The sequence below is a fragment of the Euleptes europaea genome, chromosome 18, assembly GCF_029931775.1.
Source record: "Euleptes europaea isolate rEulEur1 chromosome 18, rEulEur1.hap1, whole genome shotgun sequence".
NCBI classification, from domain to species: Eukaryota; Metazoa; Chordata; class Lepidosauria; order Squamata; family Sphaerodactylidae; genus Euleptes; species Euleptes europaea.
This window is the reverse complement of record NC_079329.1, coordinates 1684022-1702124: the sequence shown is the minus strand read 5'-3', so window position 1 is coordinate 1702124 and position 18103 is coordinate 1684022. Positions and strand designations below refer to the sequence as shown.

General features: G+C 54.5%; 2 protein-coding genes across 4 annotated transcripts in view; one reads left to right on the top strand and one right to left on the bottom strand.

The window, feature by feature from the left end:
• Window positions 1–855: 855 nt before the first annotated feature.
• EIF5A (eukaryotic translation initiation factor 5A) lies at window positions 856–9453 on the top strand. Of its 3 annotated transcripts, none has more exons than XM_056863536.1 (5): window positions 856–937; window positions 6439–6625; window positions 8339–8443; window positions 8933–9064; window positions 9364–9453. In XM_056863536.1, the coding sequence occupies exons 2-5, from the start codon at window positions 6461–6463 to the stop codon at window positions 9424–9426; spliced, it is 465 nt and encodes a 154-aa protein (XP_056719514.1). In that variant the 5' UTR covers window positions 856–937; window positions 6439–6460; the 3' UTR covers window positions 9427–9453. The 3 variants fall into 3 exon arrangements, with proteins under 3 accessions (XP_056719514.1, XP_056719515.1, XP_056719513.1); XM_056863537.1 differs by having other exon boundaries at window positions 857–937; window positions 6436–6625; XM_056863535.1 differs by having other exon boundaries at window positions 878–933.
• A 2806-nt stretch (window positions 9454–12259) lies between these two features.
• The window catches only part of GPS2 (G protein pathway suppressor 2), a 138620-nt gene continuing 132776 nt past the window's right edge, over window positions 12260–18103 (bottom strand). Inside the window, exons 7-12 of the mRNA XM_056863544.1 lie at window positions 17782–17932; window positions 17510–17596; window positions 15548–15627; window positions 13906–14001; window positions 13198–13281; window positions 12260–12390 (exon numbers count right to left, since the gene is read on the bottom strand). Of these exons, the coding sequence (XP_056719522.1) occupies window positions 12307–12390; window positions 13198–13281; window positions 13906–14001; window positions 15548–15627; window positions 17510–17596; window positions 17782–17932 (582 nt within the window). The 3' untranslated portion in view covers window positions 12260–12306. The remainder of the gene's footprint in view (window positions 12391–13197; window positions 13282–13905; window positions 14002–15547; window positions 15628–17509; window positions 17597–17781; window positions 17933–18103) is intronic.

Genomic DNA, 18103 nt, shown 5'->3' with positions numbered 1-18103 from the left:
TGGAGGTTTTGAAGCAGAGGCTAGGTGGCCATCTGTCAGCAATGCTGAATCTATGACCTTAGGCAGATGATGAGAGAGGGAGGGCACCTTGGCCATCTTCTGGGCATTGCTAGGGGTCACTGGGGTGTGTGTGTGGGGGGGAGGTAGTTGTGAATGTCCTGCATTGTGCAGGGGGTTGGACTAGATGACCCCGGGGCCTGCTGGTGGATCACTCGATTTCTGCTTTTTCAGAACTGCACGGGTTGGAGTTCAACTGGTCGCACCACTCCACCGTTGCCATGGTAAACATGGCGGCCACCCTCGCGCAAAATGGCCGGAGAAGGCCGCGTGGGTGTACGCGAGGAGTGAAACAGAGGGGTCCCGCGCAAAGACGCTCTGCGCCGCCCGCTCTATGGTAAGCGACGAGAGTTCCGAAGGCGGACTTGAAAGGGCTAGAGCGGAGTTTTCGCAGAGCGCATGCGCTCTTGCCTCAACCCGCCGGGCTCGCTCAGCGCGCAAATGGCTGCAGTCCCAGGCGCCTGCGCGCTGCGATAGGTGTGGCCCCTCCAGTGACGAAGCGGGAACCTTCTTACGTACGCACGCGCACAAAAAGCGGCGACCCCGCCTTTCCGGCCCAGAGCATGCGCGCCGCGGTAAGGCGTCTCGCTCTGCCCGTTGCCCTTTCTCCCCCTCGGCGAGCAACGCGCACGCTCAGACCCGGCCCGGGGAGGAGCGCGACGCTCTCCCTGCTCCGTCACCCGCCGTGTGCGCAGGCGCGGGAGGGCGGTGCCTCCCTGGCTGCGGCCGCTTCGCTCAGTGCTGGGCGCGCGTCAGTGCGCGTGCGGGTGGGGGAAAAAGGTAGCGGAGGGGGGGGAAGGGCGAGGGGAGGCGATAAGTGCGCGTGCGCACTGCGGGCTGGGTTGCAGCAGGCAGCGGCGGTTGAGCTCGCGGCGGGTGAGTGAGGGGGGGAGGGGCGCGCGCCGGGGCCGGCGGGGGAGGGGCGGGCAGGCCCCCCCCTCACGAGGGGCGGAGGGCGCGGGCAGGGAGGCGGCGGCGGCGGCACCAGGCCGGCTTCCGTGCCTCGCCCCCCCCCCCGCCTGGCTCTCGCGTGGTCGGGAGGAGGCGGGCGGGCGGGCCCAGGCCGCGGTATCCGCCCTTGGCCGTGTGGGTGGGGGGCGGACGACGAGGGGATCTGGCTGTGGAGAGTGGGGGAGGCCCTTGTGGCTGCTCCCCCAGCGAGGCGTTGCAGCGGCCCGGGGAGGGAGGCCTCGAGGTTCTCAGTGGGGGGAGGGGGGCTGGCTGGGGAGGGGCAGCAGGGCCAGGGCTGGTGGCCTGCCTTGTGCTTTTTTTGGGGGGGAGGGGGCGACTAGTCTTCCACTCTTCCCGTGGTCCACCAGAGTAGGGTCAGTTCTCAGGGGCGCTTTGGATACTTTTGGGCAGGGGGAGGGGCTGCCTTGTGGGTGGGGGGGTTACTGTGCGTTTCAGAGCCTGGAGGGGGGATGCAACATGGGGAAGGCTCTTAAGGGTACAACACGGGGAAGGTAATCTTATTGGGGGGTCACTCTGTTCCTCCCCCAAGTCTGAGAGGGTTTGTTTTTTTGCAGTTAGGGGGCCTGGAGGGCTGTGATGAGAAAAGCCCCATAGATTTCAGGAGGCCTTTTGTCTGCGTTCCTGGAGGCCACTCTGGAGCTGGGGTGGGGTGCTTTAATTTTGCAGGAAAGATCCCGCAGACTTGGAGGGCTGGCTTCTAGGGGTTGTATGGGGGGGTTCTGCAAAGCCAGGAATCCATGGTGCATTGTGAAGGGTCTTCTTGGGCCCCTGTTCAAAGGGTCTCTGCTTATCGGGGGCCTGCAGAATGGTAACCCCGGGTTGCCAGAAAGTCTGGCAGCCTTCCTGGACCCAGAGGTGAGCTCATCCCACCCTGAACTTCAGAAAGTGGGAATGGGAGGCAGTGCGGTGAGAGCTCCAGTTTGGGGCGGGGTCTGTAGTTCAGGGGTGGGTTTCTCCAAGGAGAGATGCTTAAGGATCGGGCTGGGGGTAACAGCCTTTCCCCATGAAGAGTGGGCACCAGCGTATCACTGGTGCCTGTCTAAAGTATGCTGTGGTGGAGTAAAGAAGTTGTCAATTCTGGCCTCCCTCCCTCAATCTCCATGTAGGGCTGAGGGCACCCTGAGAAGGGGGGTTCCTCTAGGGCAGTGGTGAGTCCAGGGGGTAGGAGGAGGGAGGCAGCAGGGGTGCTGGAAGAAAGGCGAAGGTATTATTTATTCGCATCTTTGATATCCTGCCTTTCTCTCCAATGGGGACCGAAGGTGGCTTACATCATTCTCTTCCCCTTCATTACATCTTCACAACAGTCCTGTGAAGGAGGACAGGCTGTGCATGTGTGACCGGCCCAAGCTCACCCAGCAAGGCTCCCTGGCCAAGCAGGGATTTGAACCTGGTTCTCCCTAAACCCCTACATCACATGGTTGTCATGAGCATGTGTGGGGAGGGAGATGGTGCCCCGTTAGTGGGAGCAGCTCTTCCTCTGCTTGGAGTACCGATCCCCTTCGGAAGGGCAGGTGTTGATTGGATGGAAGGAGGACGGGGGGCCACTGGGTTGGTGGCAAGATGGGTGGGGTGAAGCAAGAATGTCTCAATCTGGAATTGGGGAGCTGGGGGCTTCGGAAGGACCTGTAGCAGATCCAGCTGGTGCAGTACGGGAAGGGTGCCCCTTGTCCATGTGACTGAGGTGAGGGATTTGGGTGGAAGGGGAAAGAGGCTCGGCTGCTGGAGGGTGGCTGGGCAGGTGAGCAGGTGATTTTAACTCCCCATGGGACAGCCACCATGCAGAGCCCCCAGGTTATCTGTTCATTAAAACATTTATATCTTGCCTTTTCTCTTGGTTCAAGGCAGCTGACAGTAACAAGGGCGGATTGTTTCCGTTGGTAGCCGTGTTGGTCTGCAGTAGAACTGTTAGATCTGAGTCCGGGAGCACCTTGGCCCTTGTTCCTTAAGATGGGAGGGGACGCTGAGAAAAGCTGAGGCTGGGAATTCCTCCCTGAATAGCAGCAGCTGCTGCATGTTGGTGGCTTCTCACCTGGGCTCAGGGGGATACCCCCTCAGGACAGCTGCCCTTCGCCTCCCACCCTGTGCACATGGCCTCTGAACCAGCAGGGGGGGGGCATAGACAGTGAATGGTGGCTGGGCTGGCATTGCATAATGGACGCCCTGGGGTGGGCGTGAGCTTGGACGGGTGCGCTACTGATGGCTGGGGCTTGGGAATGCGGGGCGTTTTGAGCATATGGCGAAGAGTAAGATCCAGCGACTGAGAGCCCGACATTTGGAGAGGGGTCGGGTTTGAGCAGTAGAACCTGAGAGACCAACAAGATTTTCAGGGTATGAGTTTTCGAAAGTCAAAACTCCCTTTGTCGGATACCTTTGGCTCTTCAAAATCTTGTTGCTCTCTACGGTGGTATTAGACTTGAATTTAGTTCTTCTGCTGCAGCAGAAACCCTCTGAAACCATTTGGAGGAGGGGTGTTTTTCCCCACCCCTCACATAGTTCTGGGTGTGGGGTGGCTGTGCTGGGGTGCTGCCCTCCATGTTGTGTAAGAGGGCTCCGAGCTCCGTCCTGTCTTCCCTGGGCCATGTGGTCGGGGCTAGCTCTCTGCAGTGGCGGCTTAGCTGAATCATGCTTGGTGTTGGCAGGAAGCGAGGGAGTCTCTCCAAACATGTGGCACGGAGGGCCGCTACTTCTCTCTCTGGGGCCGCTTGCGGAGTGGGTTAAAACTTCCTGCCGGGCTCCGCAGCTCCCTCCCCCTTTCCCTCGGCAAAATCGGAAGCACGTGGTCATGCTCCAGGGTTATGGGCGGTGATACGGGGTCCGCCTCCTCAGAAGGAACTGTCATTCCATTCTGCGCGAGCTATTATGGTTGACAGTTGTCCTAATCAATTATCGGTGCCCAGGGCAGGTTAGGAGTGGCTTGGAGTGAGCCGGCTGCCGCAGCACTAAAAGGAGCTCTGGAGCTCTCTGGAGAGGGGAAATGGATCTCCTCTCCAGAGCCGAAGCTGCCTGCCTGGAGTGGCAGAGAGCGGTGCCTGCAGAGTAACCAGCAGCTGCAGCCGCCTCGTGTGTCTGCTTTGTCTTAATGGCAGGGCCAGTCCGCATGACCTTCTCGGGAGGGCCGTCTGCTTTTCCTCTGCCCTGTTGGAAGATGGGCAGGGTCCTGGCCATGTCTAGAGCCACATGCCTGCAAGAGACAGCAAGACCCAGACTTTGTACCGGCTGTATCTCAGCCTCCTAAGAAGCCTTGCATGCAAGGGACAGTGGCAGAAGGATTGGGGGGGGGGGGCTTGATCCCATTCCTGATTTTTGGTGAGAAGGCAGAGGACTACTTGAGCAGGGATTCAGCACAGGGCATGGGGGAACCGGGGCACCCACTGGGCTTCATTGCTGTCCGCCTGGATTCATACTCTGACCCAGTGCAGGGGGGAGGGAGAGACAAGGGTGTGGCTTTCCTGGCTGCCTTGATGGTGCAGCAAGAGCTTAAGATGAGACACAACACGGGAGTAAGAGCTGTGCTTGACAGCAGAAGGCCCGGTGTGGCAAATCAAGGTGCTCCAAGCAGGAGGGTGTGTGGGGCTTCACGGTCTCAATTGCTCACCCCTTCAGGGCCCTGTTTGAGGTGGCTCTGGGGGCGCTCTACTACTTTAGGACTTCTATCGCTCATCACAGCTCCTGGGGCATAAAGCCTTATTCTTTAATCTTCCCAGGATTTGGACATTTCCTTTATATAGAGTGAAAGCTGAAATTTTTCTGGTTTGTTTGTATTGCCTTGCAAGCTCCAGTTTTGGGGATGGGAGTTAAGGGAAAAATTATATTCTGAATGAAGAACGTTTCAGACTGTAGCTGTGTCGGTCTGCAGCAGAAAGAGCTAGATTTGAGTCCAGGAGCACTTTAGAGGGCCAACAAGATTTTTGGTCTCTCTCTCTCTCTCTCTCTCTCTCTCTCTCTCTCTCTCGAGAGAGAGAGAGAGAGAGAGAGAGAGAGAGAGAGAGAGTGAGTGAGTGTGTGTGTGTGAGAGTGAGTGTGTCAAAGCTCCCTTCATCAGATTCAGGTTTCATTGAACTTGTGAATGAAGTTGGCTTTGGTGCCGGAAGCATCTTGTCCACAAAAATGCATAAATCGTTTAAGTTAGGATGAGTCTGGCAAGGGGTATGTGTAAATATGTCTGCATTTGCTGCCTCAGGCCCCATCTTCGTTGCTCTTTCTGGCTTCAACACTGCAATAGTTCACTTGGGTGGGGGGCGCAGACATTGGCGATGCAGGCTCCCTGGGGAGGGGAGGGCCCAGTCACATAGAGGGCTCTTCTTTGCTTCTTCGGGCGTCAAGATTCCTTGCTGCAGGTCTTCCGTCGCACTCTTTAGTGGCAGCATCTGGTTCCATGAAAAAGCTTGTTCAACACGAAGGGTGGGGCGTTGCTGACCAAGCAGGCATCCAGGGGAGGGGTTAGCTAGCATCTAGCCCTCAGGCACTTTGTTGGGCAAGGGCCTGTGCACGACAAGAGATGGACAGTTTGACCTGCTTCTCTAAATGCTTGGAGCCGGGGTTGGTAAATGGCGGCATCCCGATGGAAGGGCCCATTAAAGTCCATTAGGGGCTGGTGGAGGATTGTGGGTCATCATTTAGGATGCCACCATTATGAGGCGCGTGTACCAGTGCCACTGTTGAGGCCTCGCTTCAGTCCTGATTAACACAGGAAAACATCAAATCCCCAGTCTGGGCATCAGAGTTTCCAGGTGCTCGGCTTGCCCAGCCCTGGCGCACACCTCCTGTTGAGGGAGAAATGGCCCAATTTGCAGGCAGAGTAGAGGCTTCTTTGAGAGCACCTTTCCCTCTGCCTGGAGACAGTATGCTGGTACTGGGATTCTCTTGACTGATAGTTCTACCTCCTGCAGAGGCATCATGGGACGGGTGCTGAAGGTCGCGTGCAAGCTCTGCCCCCTCCCTGTGGCAGGTTGCTGTTTAAGGGGTCTTGGGGCCACGAGGCAAGGGATGCCCACGGGCGTTTCCCCGGTTGTCTCCTGAAGAGCTGCATGGGCCAAGTGAAGGACTTGCCTCCAAGAGCACTGAGAGCCCCTGGGTGCCCTTCCTATATTTGCCCCAGACTTTGCCGGGCAGAGATGGGGGGTGTCCGTCTCTGCAGTCATGGCCTCTAGGAACTGGTGCATTTTATTTTTTAGACATTAAAGCTGAATTTCTGAAAATGCTGGGTAAGATGCAGAAAAATTTCCACGCATCTGGAGGTCACGCAAAACGTGCCAAGTTGTTTGTGCCTACTTCTTGGCACTTTTCCTTTTTCTGCTGACACCTAACTTTGGGGAAGCGCAGCCCCTTCCCTCAGAGGCTGGTATCCAGAGGTTCCGCTCCTTTGATTCATCACAGTTCTCTCCCCCCTGCCCCGCCTTGTCCCAGCAGTTTCCATAACATCTGATCCACCATGGCTGATGACCTAGACTTTGAGACCGGCGATGCCGGTGCCTCCGCCACCTTCCCCATGCAGTGCTCCGCTCTCCGCAAAAACGGCTTTGTGGTGCTCAAAGGGCGCCCCTGCAAGATTGTGGAGATGTCCACTTCCAAGACCGGCAAGCACGGGCATGCCAAAGTAAGTGTGCCTCGTTCATGTTGTCTCCGTTTCCCCGGGCCTCCAGTGGCTCCTTGTCATGGTCCTTTTTGCTGTGGTGGTGCGCCCCGGCAGGTGTTGGTTGTGCATGAGTGCCTATAGGGGGGTATATGTTGTTGCCTTGGTTATTTATTCATTTATTTGCTTAAATTAAACCCCACCTTTCTCCCCAGCGGGGCCCTAAAGCAGCTTACAACAAGAGGGTACTTGAGGCTGAGAGGGGTGTGACTGACCCAAGGTCACCCAGCAAGTTTCCATGGCAGAGTGGAGATTCGAACCTGGGTCTTCCAGAGCCTAGTCTGGCGCTAACCACTATGCCACACTGGTTATCCCCCAGTGTGTGTCTCATCTTTATCAGCCCACTTCATGCCCTGACAGGCTGGGCTCATATGTACAGAAGCGCACAGCATGCGGTGAGGGCAAACTTTAAACCATGTTACCCAAAGAAGGCAAATACATCATGTGCAAGCACCAGCATTTGTCTGTGCTTCATATCCCTCATTTAGACCTTCTAACACGTTTGATTTACAGCCCTGGCAACTATAAATAAGCGGACTATATTTACATTTGCAGGGCAGAATATTTGCCTTGGAAAAATATAGCATTGGAAAATTTTCTGCTTCGGAAAGTTTTCCGCCCCGCATAAGTGATGCCATCTTAAACTGGCTTGTTTCGCAGGAGAGGGCCTTTTGCCTGGGTGCAGGCATGCAAGTGGTGATTCTGCCTGCTGCTTCAGGCCAGGTCCCTCAAGGGGGTAAGTTAAGGGGGGTGCTTAATGCAGGCTAGAATGCTGCAGCCTAAAAAATGGCCTGTCAATCAGATGAAAAAATGAGCTTCAGCTCCTCCCCCTCCCCTTACACCCATTGCTCCTTTCGAATTGCCAGGTAATAAAGACCAAAGCCATCAGTGGCAGATTTCTTCCCCCCCCCCCCATCGCTTTATGGAGCTCCTCCTTGCCTCGGCACGGTCAAGATTTTGGTGTTTCCAGAAGCATTGGCATCCAAGGGAGGGAAAGGGCCTGTGGTTCAGTGGTCCTGCAGCTGCTTGACAGGCAGAAGGTCCCAGGTTTGATTCCAAGCCACGCCAGTGAAAAGGATCTGGTGGCAGGGGACGCGAAAGAGGCCTGCATAAAACCCCGGAGAGCTGCTGCCAGTCTCTTGAGTAGACAAGACTGACCTTGATGGACCAAGGGGCTGAGTTTTGTGTGTAATTTGATTTTCGGGGGGGGGGGGCTGGCAGCTTGGCTAAGAGGCTTGGGTGCGAGTCACAAAGACAAGGCAGACGGAGTGTAGCCAGGCCACAGAGGGGGGGGGGCTGGAGGTCCAGAGCGGACGTGACTCACCTGGAGAGGGGTTGGACTCCAGTTCCGAACTGGTTTGTGAAGTAGCCTTCCCACGGGGGGTGGGGGCTGTAGGAAGAATACCGTCCATTAGTCCCACCTCTTCACCGAAGAGCTCGGTCCAGCTTCCGTGGTCCTTCCCTTCTCCGTTTTTGCCCCAGAGCCCGCCCAGTGAGGAAGGCTTGTCTTATGGTACGGTGACTGGCCCAGGGCACCCGGTAAAGTTGGTGGCCGAGCGGAGATTTGAACCCGGGTCTCCCCGGCCCTCTTTCCGTGAGTTTCTGCTTGTGAGCTGTGCATCCGGTGGGTGCCCTTGTCAAGACGCCAGGTTGATGCTTCCTCTCCCCTCCCACTAGGTGCATCTTGTTGGCATAGACATCTTCACCGGGAAGAAATATGAAGATATCTGCCCTTCAACCCACAACATGGATGTGCCCAATATTAAGAGAAATGACTTCCAGGTGGGTGGGCAGAGGTGGGGACTGGCTGTGGCACTGCAGATGCGAGGCCGGCATGGGTGGCGGGCGTGGCTGTGGGTAAGGGTCCAGGGGCTATTTGGAGGGGTCCTGAGCTGGCAGCAGTTGCCGGCCTTCGGTGCAGAGGTGGCCCACCTAAGAGTCCTTCAGGGCTGCAGGGCTGTGGTGGGGTGGAATCTGCCAGGGGGAGGGGCTTCAAAGCATGCAGAAAGCCAAGATCACAAGGACCACCCTGTGTTTCTCTGCCTTGGGAGAGAGATCACAGTAGTAGGTATGAACTGCCCCGAAGTACTCCTGGGTCTGCCAGCATAGCCCGGTTTGTGAGTGCTTTTTTTGGAGGGGAGGCATCTGCTGATTAGTATTGCTTTTCCAGAATGACATGCGTAGCTCATTGGAGATGCCTGGTGCAACAGCACTGGAAGAAGCAGTTTGCTTATGTTTCTTCTCCCCCTATCCATTCCCCCCACCCCGCAGCTTATTGGGATCCAGGATGGGTACCTCTCCCTGCTCCAGGACAGTGGAGAAGTGCGGGAGGACCTGCGTCTTCCCGAGGGAGACCTGGGCAAGGAGATTGAACAGAAGTATGACTGTGGCGAAGAGATTCTGGTAAGAAACAGCGCTGCTTTTCTCAGGGGGATCTTCATGGCCCAAGGAGGGAAGATTAGGGTTGCCAACTTCCAGGTGCTGTCTGAAGATCTCCTGCCATTGCAGCGGATCCCCAGATCACTGATCAGTTCCCCTAGAGAAAACCGCTGCTTTGTACGGTGGACTCTATGGTGCTAGATACCAATGTGGTCCCTCCCCAAACCCCACCTTCCTCAGGCTCCATGCCCCCCCAAATCTCCAGGTATTTCCTAGCCCGAAGTTGGCAGCCATAGGGAAGATGACCCTTCTCTTCCTTTCAGATCACCGTGCTGTCCGCAATGACTGAGGAAGCTGCTGTTGCTATTAAGGCCATGGCTAAATAAAGGAACCACAGGTGAGCCCCGGAGAGCCAGCTGGGCAGGGCGAGGGTGGGCGGGCCCAGAGGGAGAGCCTTGGGCAAGCACCCGGCTCAAGCCCTCCTGAGGAGGGCATGGGCCTGACTGCTGCCTCTGCTTCCTCCCCTCCTGTTCTAGGGCAGCAGCAGCTCCACCTTGTTATGAACCAGAGAGGATCGCAACCCGCAGACTGGCTCGATTTGGCTCCAAACCACCCAAATCTTTTTTTTTCTCTCCCCTTCCTTTAAAAAGCAAAATCTCCCCCACCCCTTTTGAATTAAACAAGAGAAAACAAACTTTTTATTTTGTGGTCTTTTAAAAGATAAAGCTGGATGCTGATGTATTCCTTTTAATTTTTTTTTTGGTTTTGTTTTTCTCCCCCCCCCTGCCCCTCAAATCCCAGTTCCTTCCCTCTCTCCGGTGCTAGTAACACTACATTCAGCTGTTTTCTGGCAAGAGATGTCGAGAATTTGCACTTAAAGGAAACATATTTAAACTGCTAGGAGGAAAAAACCTTGCAAGACGCGTTTGAATTGTTCTTTTCTTTTTTTAAGCTTAACGCTTCTGTGCTGAGGTGGTGGGGGTGGGAGAGAAGTTGCCCCCCCTTTGCAGGAACAACGGAAACGGAGCTAAAGATCAGTGAGCGCGGCAGACGGAGCCCTTCTTTCCCCTGTCAAGTGTGTTTGTTCTTGTGAGCCTTTCTGTTGAGGGGAGGTGGGAGGGGAGGGGCAGCCCTCCCCCCTCATGCTTTTGAAGCTTTTTTCTCAGTGGTGGTTGCAGCAATTTGGTCAATCCTCTTGGATGGCGTCCTTTCTCACAATACGGAGGTTACCCATTCAGTGTGGTTTTTTTTTTTTTTTTGGTTTTTTTTTTGGGATCACTGCTCTAGTTGCTGAGCTTGCTTAAACCCCCTCCCTTAATTCCTTCTAGAGCACACAAGCCCCCCTCCCCCATCTGGTGGAACTTGGGGGGGGCAGGTCCCTGTCAGGATGGGAGTGCAGCACCCACCCCAAAGCAGGAGCAGACTCATTCTTGCAGCTTACCTGGTAAAGATGCACATTTTGCCCGAATCCCACCTGGGCGCTGGCCCCTGTCAATCATGTTCTATTTTCTGGCAGTTCTCTAGCACGATCCCCTGTCCCCCAGCCCTTTGTATCGGGTAACCAAGAGCTGTCCAAGGTAGGGATCTTCTGGGGGAGCCGACTGGCACCCCAACTGTTTCCCTGGTTCATATCCCCCTCCCCACTGTTGACAGGTCAGCGATGTGGCCTCCTCCCCTTCCCCCCTCCCCTGTTAATCCAACACATTTGTTAATCAACCTCAATAAAAAAAACAAGTTTAATATGAAAAGCTGGCTCTGGGTGTGTCATTTGTGAGGGTCCGGCAGACAGCTGCAGGGGCCATGAAGGGCCCTCCTGGAAAGGCTGCGGGGGCGAACAGCAAATTTGGTTGTTGGTCTGGGCTATCACTGTTTCGAAGGAGCCAGGTGTTTGATGGGAGCCCCAAGCACCTGGAAGAATGGGTGCTCCAGGCCCTGCCTGCCTAGTCTGGGACTGATGCAGGCAAAGAGGATCTTCTGCTCCCACAAGAGTGAAATCTGAGTGGCTGCCTGGAACTGAGGGCAAGAGACCAGCTTGTCTAGGACTGAGAGCTGCTGCCAGTCTGGGCAATACTGATGGTCCGAATCAGTATAAGGCAGCTTCACGTGTTCCATGATGAATCTATTCTGCCATCCAAGTCTTATCAGTGCGTGACACACCTTCTCACAGGGGAGTTAAGCCAGGAAGAACCCAGTACTCTTTCCACTGTCCCAAAAGACTTGTCCTGTTCAAGGGTGGATTGAACGAGAGCTTGTGCAACCAGAAAGGAGGCGGGTGGGGGCAGGCTGTAAACCTGAAGCTCATCAACGTGGCTTCTGTGCAGTCCGGCCTGCGCATGCAGTCCCAATGTGGGACTGCACAGAAGACCACTCGGTTAACAAGTTACAGGTAGGTGCAACTTTGTTTTCATCAACGTGGCTTCTGTGCAGTCCCAAGGTGTCCTGCACAGAAGACCATCAGATGAACAACAGTTACAGGTAAGTGTGACTCTGTTGTCTCTAGAAACCCTCGGCTACAGGCGGGCACCAGCTCAGCAGCTGCGGCGGCTCACTCCACTTGATGCCTTCTATATACCCCACTGCCCTTTCTCTCTAAGCCTCTCCAGCAATTTGTGGCCAAGGAAAAGACAAGCGCTGTGTGAATGAACAGTGGATGTGCGGTCCCATGTGAGCTTAAATTCGGAACTGCTGGGAAGGGTGAAAGTGCTGTCAGGAAGTCTGAACCATACCCCCACTCCCAAATACTCCAGACAAACCCTGCTGAAAAGGAATTAGGCCAAGTGTATTTGGACAGTAATTTCTGGTCACAAAATATTGATAATTCAGACGGGGTGGTGGTCAAGGCTGACCCTGCCTTGGTGCAGTAACGTCACCCAGCTTTACCTGGGTTTGGTCTCAGTAACTCCCTGAACAACACATACCATAAAGCAAAAGAAGATATTTGTTTTATGCTCTGGAACTATTTGCTTTAAGAACCAACTATCCTGTGTTAGGGCTCCAGTAGTTCCTTACAAGGTTCACAACTGAGCTGTGTGAGCTAATTAACAGGCCGGAGCAGAAGAGGGCCTTGGTGAGGAACTGCCCCTGCGGAGAATCAGAGCGGTGAACTTCGCAGGAACTCGCTGGAGCATTCCTCCAAGATGGCTTCTCTCTTGACAGACGGTAAAGAAAGGAACAAACGCATTCAGTCTTGCACAGAGAGATAAAGGCTTTCTTCGCATAGGGAGTTGGGGAAGCCGGAAGCATCCGAAGCAACGCTGCTGGTGGGCTCACTTGTGGTAGAAACGCTGGCCTTGAGGGTGCTGGATGAAGGGGTGGCGGGGGGCCGGCTGCGGGGAGGCCTGGAACCCGGACTGCAAGGCAAAAGAGATGGGGAGGACGTCAGGAAGAGAACTGTTTCTAACCCTCTTAACGGGCTAGGCTGGGAGTTGTGGGGCTGTGAGCCCAGAAGGGCAAGGCAAAGCCGCAGTGGGTCGGAGGAGTTGGAGCGACAGACTCCAGGTGCAGGATGGCCCACTCTCTTCCTCTAGCCATTTCACAGACTTGTTGGGATCAAACAAAGGAAGAGACTCCTGTTAACCCACCCCCTTTGAGGAAAGGGGGGATAAATATATACTAGGAAATAGTCCAGCATGGATCCTGAGCAGTTTATCATTGGTGTGCGCTAAATGCAGCCAAGTAATGTGCTACGGAGAAGGATTCTTGGCCTCCGCACCTGCTCTTGTGCCAAAGGCCTGGCACAAAACTTCCTTACAGACTTTGAGGGACACCAAATTACGCTTTGCTCAAAGGCTATTTTGCTTCTGCTCCAAGAGTTAGATTTGCCTTTTTTGAAATGGGGAAAACTGAAGGGTGCAGGCATGGTGGACAAAGCACATTTTTAAATGTAATTTATTCATTTCAACTTCAGAACAACCCTGTGAAATAGGTTAAGGCTGAGTATGTGTGACTGGCCAAAGACCAGGGGTGAGTGGGGATCTGAACCTGGGTCTCAAGATCCAACTCTACCCATTGGCTTCAGGCCCCCATAGCCTGGAGTGAAGAAAGCAATGCTGCATCCTCCAAGGAACCATCACAGGGGCCAGGGCTGACATACATGTGCACATGCCCACTAAGACCCAGCCCTGCTCCCCTCTTACCCCCCCCCCAGGGGTGCTTACCGTGTGCGGCTGTTGGGGGGCGGTTCCATGGGAGAAGCTGCCGGGGGAAGCTGGGCGGGCTGGGTGGGTGTAAGCCAGAGTGGGCTGTGGTGGAGATGCAAAGGAAGAACCACAAAAGCTAGTCAGTCAACCAGAGAGGGACAGAAACACCTAGGCCCCAACATGGTGTCCATGGTCACTAACACCCACTGTTTTCAGAAAGGGTCTCATGGAATCATAGAGCTGGAAGGTACCACCAGGGTCATCTAGTCCAACCCCCTGCACAATGCAGGAAACTCACAACTACCTCCCCCCCACACCTCCAGTGACCTCTACTCCATGCCCAGAAGATGGCTAAGATGCCCTCCCTCTCATCGTCTGCCTAAGTTCACAGAATCAGCATTGCTGACAGATGGCCATCTAGCCTCTGCTTACAAACCTCCAGGGAAAGAGAGCTCACCACCTCCCGAGGAAGCCTGTTCCACTGAGGAGCTGCTCTAACTGTCAGGAAGTTCTTTCTAATGTCTAGATGGAAACTCTTTTGATTTTATTTCTGCCTGTTGGTTCTGGTCCGACCTTCTGGGGCAACAGAAAACAACTCGGCACCCTCCTCTGTATGACAGCCCTTCAAGTACTTGAAGATGGTTCTCATGTCCCCCTCTCAGTCTTTTCCATGTTTTGACCAGAGGGCAGAAAACACCATGGCCTGGACCGCAGTGGGAAACTTACCTTTGCAGCTGTCTGCATTTGGACAGGGATCTGTGGGGCTGGCAGGAGCCCCTGATTGGGGTGTAGGGCCTGTGGATGCATCGGGCGGAGGGTTGACTGCGGAGGCAAGACCATAAAAGAGATTTACGCTCCACCTTCCCACTGTTTAAAACAGTAGCAAAGGGAGCTCACCAGAGAAAAGAACAACAAAATTCAGTAAAATTATAAACGCATAAGCAAATCTAAGCCAGTAGCAATCTAAACACAGAGAAAGCTGCAGTAAAAACTGTGCAATCCTAACCTTAAAAAAAAAATTGTAGCCAGAAATAAACAGGCAAGAGGGCCTCAGAAAAAAAAACCACGCTGGGAGAAGAAACACGAAAACGCACTCAAGGCTGAGGTCGTTTCAGCAAATCTCTGGGCAGTCAGGGGCCAGATGGCACCCCAGGGGCAGAGAGTTCCACAGTCTGGGGCCAGGCTGAAAAAAGCCCCCCCACCCATGAATGCTGCCGCATACAAGAGGGCAGGCCTTATGGGCAGAGGTGTCCCATTCCCAAGCTCTAAAGGGGAGATCCAGCGCGGACACAAAGATGACCACAGAGTGGGCCGAGAGGACAGCCTCCAGGACAAGCGCCAGCTCGGAAGCCAGCAGCTGCATTTCGGGGCCAGGGTCCCTTCTGGACCTTCGGCCCAAGGTGGCTGGCACAGCCAGACAGTGCGGGCGTTACCAAGGTGGGCCTGACCTGCTTTTGCCAGGAGGGTGTTGCAGCCGCTGAACACTTGCCAGGGGGTGTCTCTGACTCCTGCTTCTCCAGTACCAGGCTGGGCCTGGACCACGGGCAGAATCCTGCCACTCCGCTCAGCTCACAGCAGCACCTCCTTCCGGAGCCAGACCAAAGGGCCGTGGTTAGCTGAGCAGAGGGGGAGGATCTAGCGCAACTCTGGTCCTTTGAGGGGCGTGGGACCCCATCCAGGATCGCCTTTACCTCCAGTCCAGCTGTGCTTCCCTCTCCTGTCTGCATGAAGGTTCAGTTTGTTTGTCCCTTACGGATGATACTCAAGGGTTTCCGCTGCCTCCCGGAAATCTGACAGGGAGGAGAAACTTGTGCCATTGACGTGCTGGTAATGGGCAGGACTGCTGGGATCTCCCAAGAGGGCCTCTGCCAGCAGGTTGGTTGGCACAGCTGTTCAGCAGCGAGGAAGGGGGTGGAACGCTGCAGCACCCCACAGGGCTGCAGCACCCCACAGGCCCACAGCTGAACAGCGGTTCCCTGAAACCAGAGATGCCCAGAGCAGCAGGGTGCCCATCCTGGAGAGGCAGTCCAGAAGAACTGATGGGAATGTGCTCCTTGCCCATCAGCCAGCAGGATGGCTGCCATGATTCCTGCCAGACTGAAAAGGATCCTGATGAGCCCCCGCATCTAAGAACCCCTGCATGCTTGGAAAGCGCCCTGTCTGCGTCCCCTTCTTCCTTGAGAGGGAAATGCTTTTGGCACATGACTGTGAACACTGCTACTAAGCACATGCTGGGACTGTGCCCCAATGTTCAAAAAACTCTTCCTGGCTCAACATGGTCAAAGTGTTCCCCAAGGAACCTCCGTGTCAGTCCCTGGACAGAGTCTGGCCCCATCCCTTCTTGCGCAGACACCTAGTGGGGACTCACTGAATCCGTGAAACCGGACTGCTGGTTGGCATGTTCCAGCTGCTTTTGGAGAGGGATGGTGGTACTCGAAGGGATGAAACCTACACAGATGCAAGAAAGAACGAACCCAGTAAGAAAAGAGGCGGCAAAAGTTTGCTTCTCAGAAGCCGGCTGCTCCCAAATCTGCCTGCCCTGCTTGTCTGAGGTCCCTCTTGCTCTCCCTCCAGCTATCTGTTTTCAGCCAATGCCTACTAAGTATAAAAGTATTTTATTGTAACTTATTCTACATGGTTAAATCACCCTGAGAACCATTCTACTAGGAGTTTGGGGTAAAAAGGAATGTCAAATGCTTTTAGAGGAGCCACTAAAATAAAAAACTTAGAAGAAATGCTAGATTCTCCAAACTGTGGTACATGGAAAATAAGGCCCAAAACAAAAATCCTTGCTTTTCCTACACCCCTATTGGGGTCTGAATGCGCAGGAACAAAGCAGAAAGAGATCTGGCCATCATGGCGAATAGTTCTTCAAAAGGCCAACTCAGTGTGTGGCAAAAAAGTCAAATTCCAGGCATGTGTCTATTAGGAAAAGGATGCATACTAACTCTGGCCAGGATTGCAATGCCCATGTAGAGCGTTCTGTTGTGGCCACATCTGAAGCACTGTGCACAGAAATGCACCCTAACTCCAAAGGGGTACCCTAGAGCTGGAAGAGATGCCAGCAATCAGGTGAGTGTGTGTGTGTGTGGAGAAGAGTCTGGGACTTTTCAGATTAGAGAAAAGACAACTCAAGGGGCGCACACAGAGGTTTCTAATGTGATGCACGGGGCAGAGACCTTTCTTTCCCTCTCCCACAACATGTGGATGCATCAGGGCCCCACAAAGCTGATGGGCAGCAGATTCAGACAAAAGGAATGACCACTTCATACAGGTGAATGATTATTGCAGCTACCACCTGCTCTTACTGCCTTGCCTTTACCAAATAATCCACCTTCAGCATTGTTGATAGTATAGTTTGCCTTAGATAATGTTTCTCGCCTTGCTCTTTAATTCAGTAATCCTAGTCCTGGTGCATAGTTCACTGGTTTTCTCATGTCGTCTGACTGCTCTGCTTTATAGCTAGATTCGAGTCCAGTAGCACCACAGAGACTGATTTTGGGGGTACAACCTTTGCCGAGTTAAAGCTCCCTTCGTTGGGAGCCCTTTCGAAAGCTCACAACCCAAAAAACCTGGCTGGCCTCTACGGTGCTCCTGGACTCTGATCTAGCTGTTCTACTGCAGACCAACACAGTCGCCCTCCGCACTGCTTTACATCCTGCAACCCACCTTGAGCCTCAGCAAGGAAGGCGGACTGTAAATAAAGAACATAAATAAATCATGCTAAGCTTGCAGGCTGCCTGGAAGTTTCTGGCCGGCTACTGAATGCTGGGGTGATGCTTATTTTGTCCAAGGACAACTCTTTCCACGGTATGTGCAAGGAGCTTAAGCACCCTCAGGTTCTTAGCCATAGCCATAAGGACTCGGAACTGGAAGAAGAATTGGTTTTTATATGCCGACTTTTCTACCACTTGAGGAAGAATCAAACTGGCTTACAATCACCTTCCCTTCCCCTCCCCACAACAGACAGACACCCTGTGAGGTAGGTGGGGCTGAGAGAGCTGTGCCTTGCCCAAGGTCACCCAGCTGGCTTCATGTGCAGGAGTGGGGAAACAAATCCAGTTCACCAGATTAGCTTCCGCCACTCATGTGAAGGAGGGGGGAATCAAACCCGGTTCTCCAGATCAGACTCCACAGCTCCAAACCAGTGCTCTTAACCCCTACGCCACGCTGGCTCTCTCTAAATAGTGGGTGGTTGTTGTTATTAAATGAAAACCCAGTACGTGGAATTCAACAGCACATATCAAGCCTGGGCCCAGTCCCAGACTCGGGGCCTGCATTGGGTTGCCCAGTAGCCTGAGTGCCAGGGGTTGCCCCCAGCAGGACTTACCTGGCTGGGCGGTGGGGTAGTGGCTATGGATGGTATAGCTGGGCTGCTGTTGAGACAAGTACTGCATGGTCGGGAATGCAGAAGGACCTGGAAGGAGACCAAGGGGCAGCTGAGGATGGACGCACGTGTGGCACTGCCCAAGCAGGGCTTTACCTGTGCGGCAGCCCACTACCAAAGACAACGTGCCGGTGCCAACCCCTGCTGGAAAGTGCCTTTTTCCTTGCAGGCACCGCGGGCAAGCCAAGCCCTTCACTGTGACACCCTGCTCTCACCTCTGATAGACTGGCTGCTGGCATAGCTGACTGGTACGGTGTGTTGACTCTGACCCACCGCGTAGGGGCTGTGACCGGACTGGCTGCTCTGGTACTGCCCGTGCTCAGGAGTGCCAGTAGGGAACGCTGGCTGGGGGGCGAAGTGCCGCGTCTGAGGGAGAGAAAAAGGAGCTGTTGCCAGGGGGGGTGGGGCAGGAGCACACCCTTGCCTCTCTTTCTCTTTGCATTTCACTCCCCAAGCATGAAGTCCACCAAGAACAAACAGCATCTTTCACTACACTTTTTGAGTGTTTGGGATCTCCTTGTGAAAATCTGCCTCCCC

What these genes read in the sequence shown, in the direction of transcription:
- EIF5A (XM_056863536.1), top strand. Translation starts at nt 6,461, where the DNA reads ATGGCTGATGACCTAGACTTTGAGACCGGCGATGCCGGTGCCTCCGCC. An exon ending in GCAAGCACGGGCATGCCAAA is followed by an intron (nt 6,626 to 8,338) that starts GTAAGTGTGCCT and finishes CCCTCCCACTAG; the next exon opens with GTGCATCTTGTTGGCATAGA. An exon ending in ACTGTGGCGAAGAGATTCTG is followed by an intron (nt 9,065 to 9,363) that starts GTAAGAAACAGC and finishes TCTTCCTTTCAG; the next exon opens with ATCACCGTGCTGTCCGCAAT.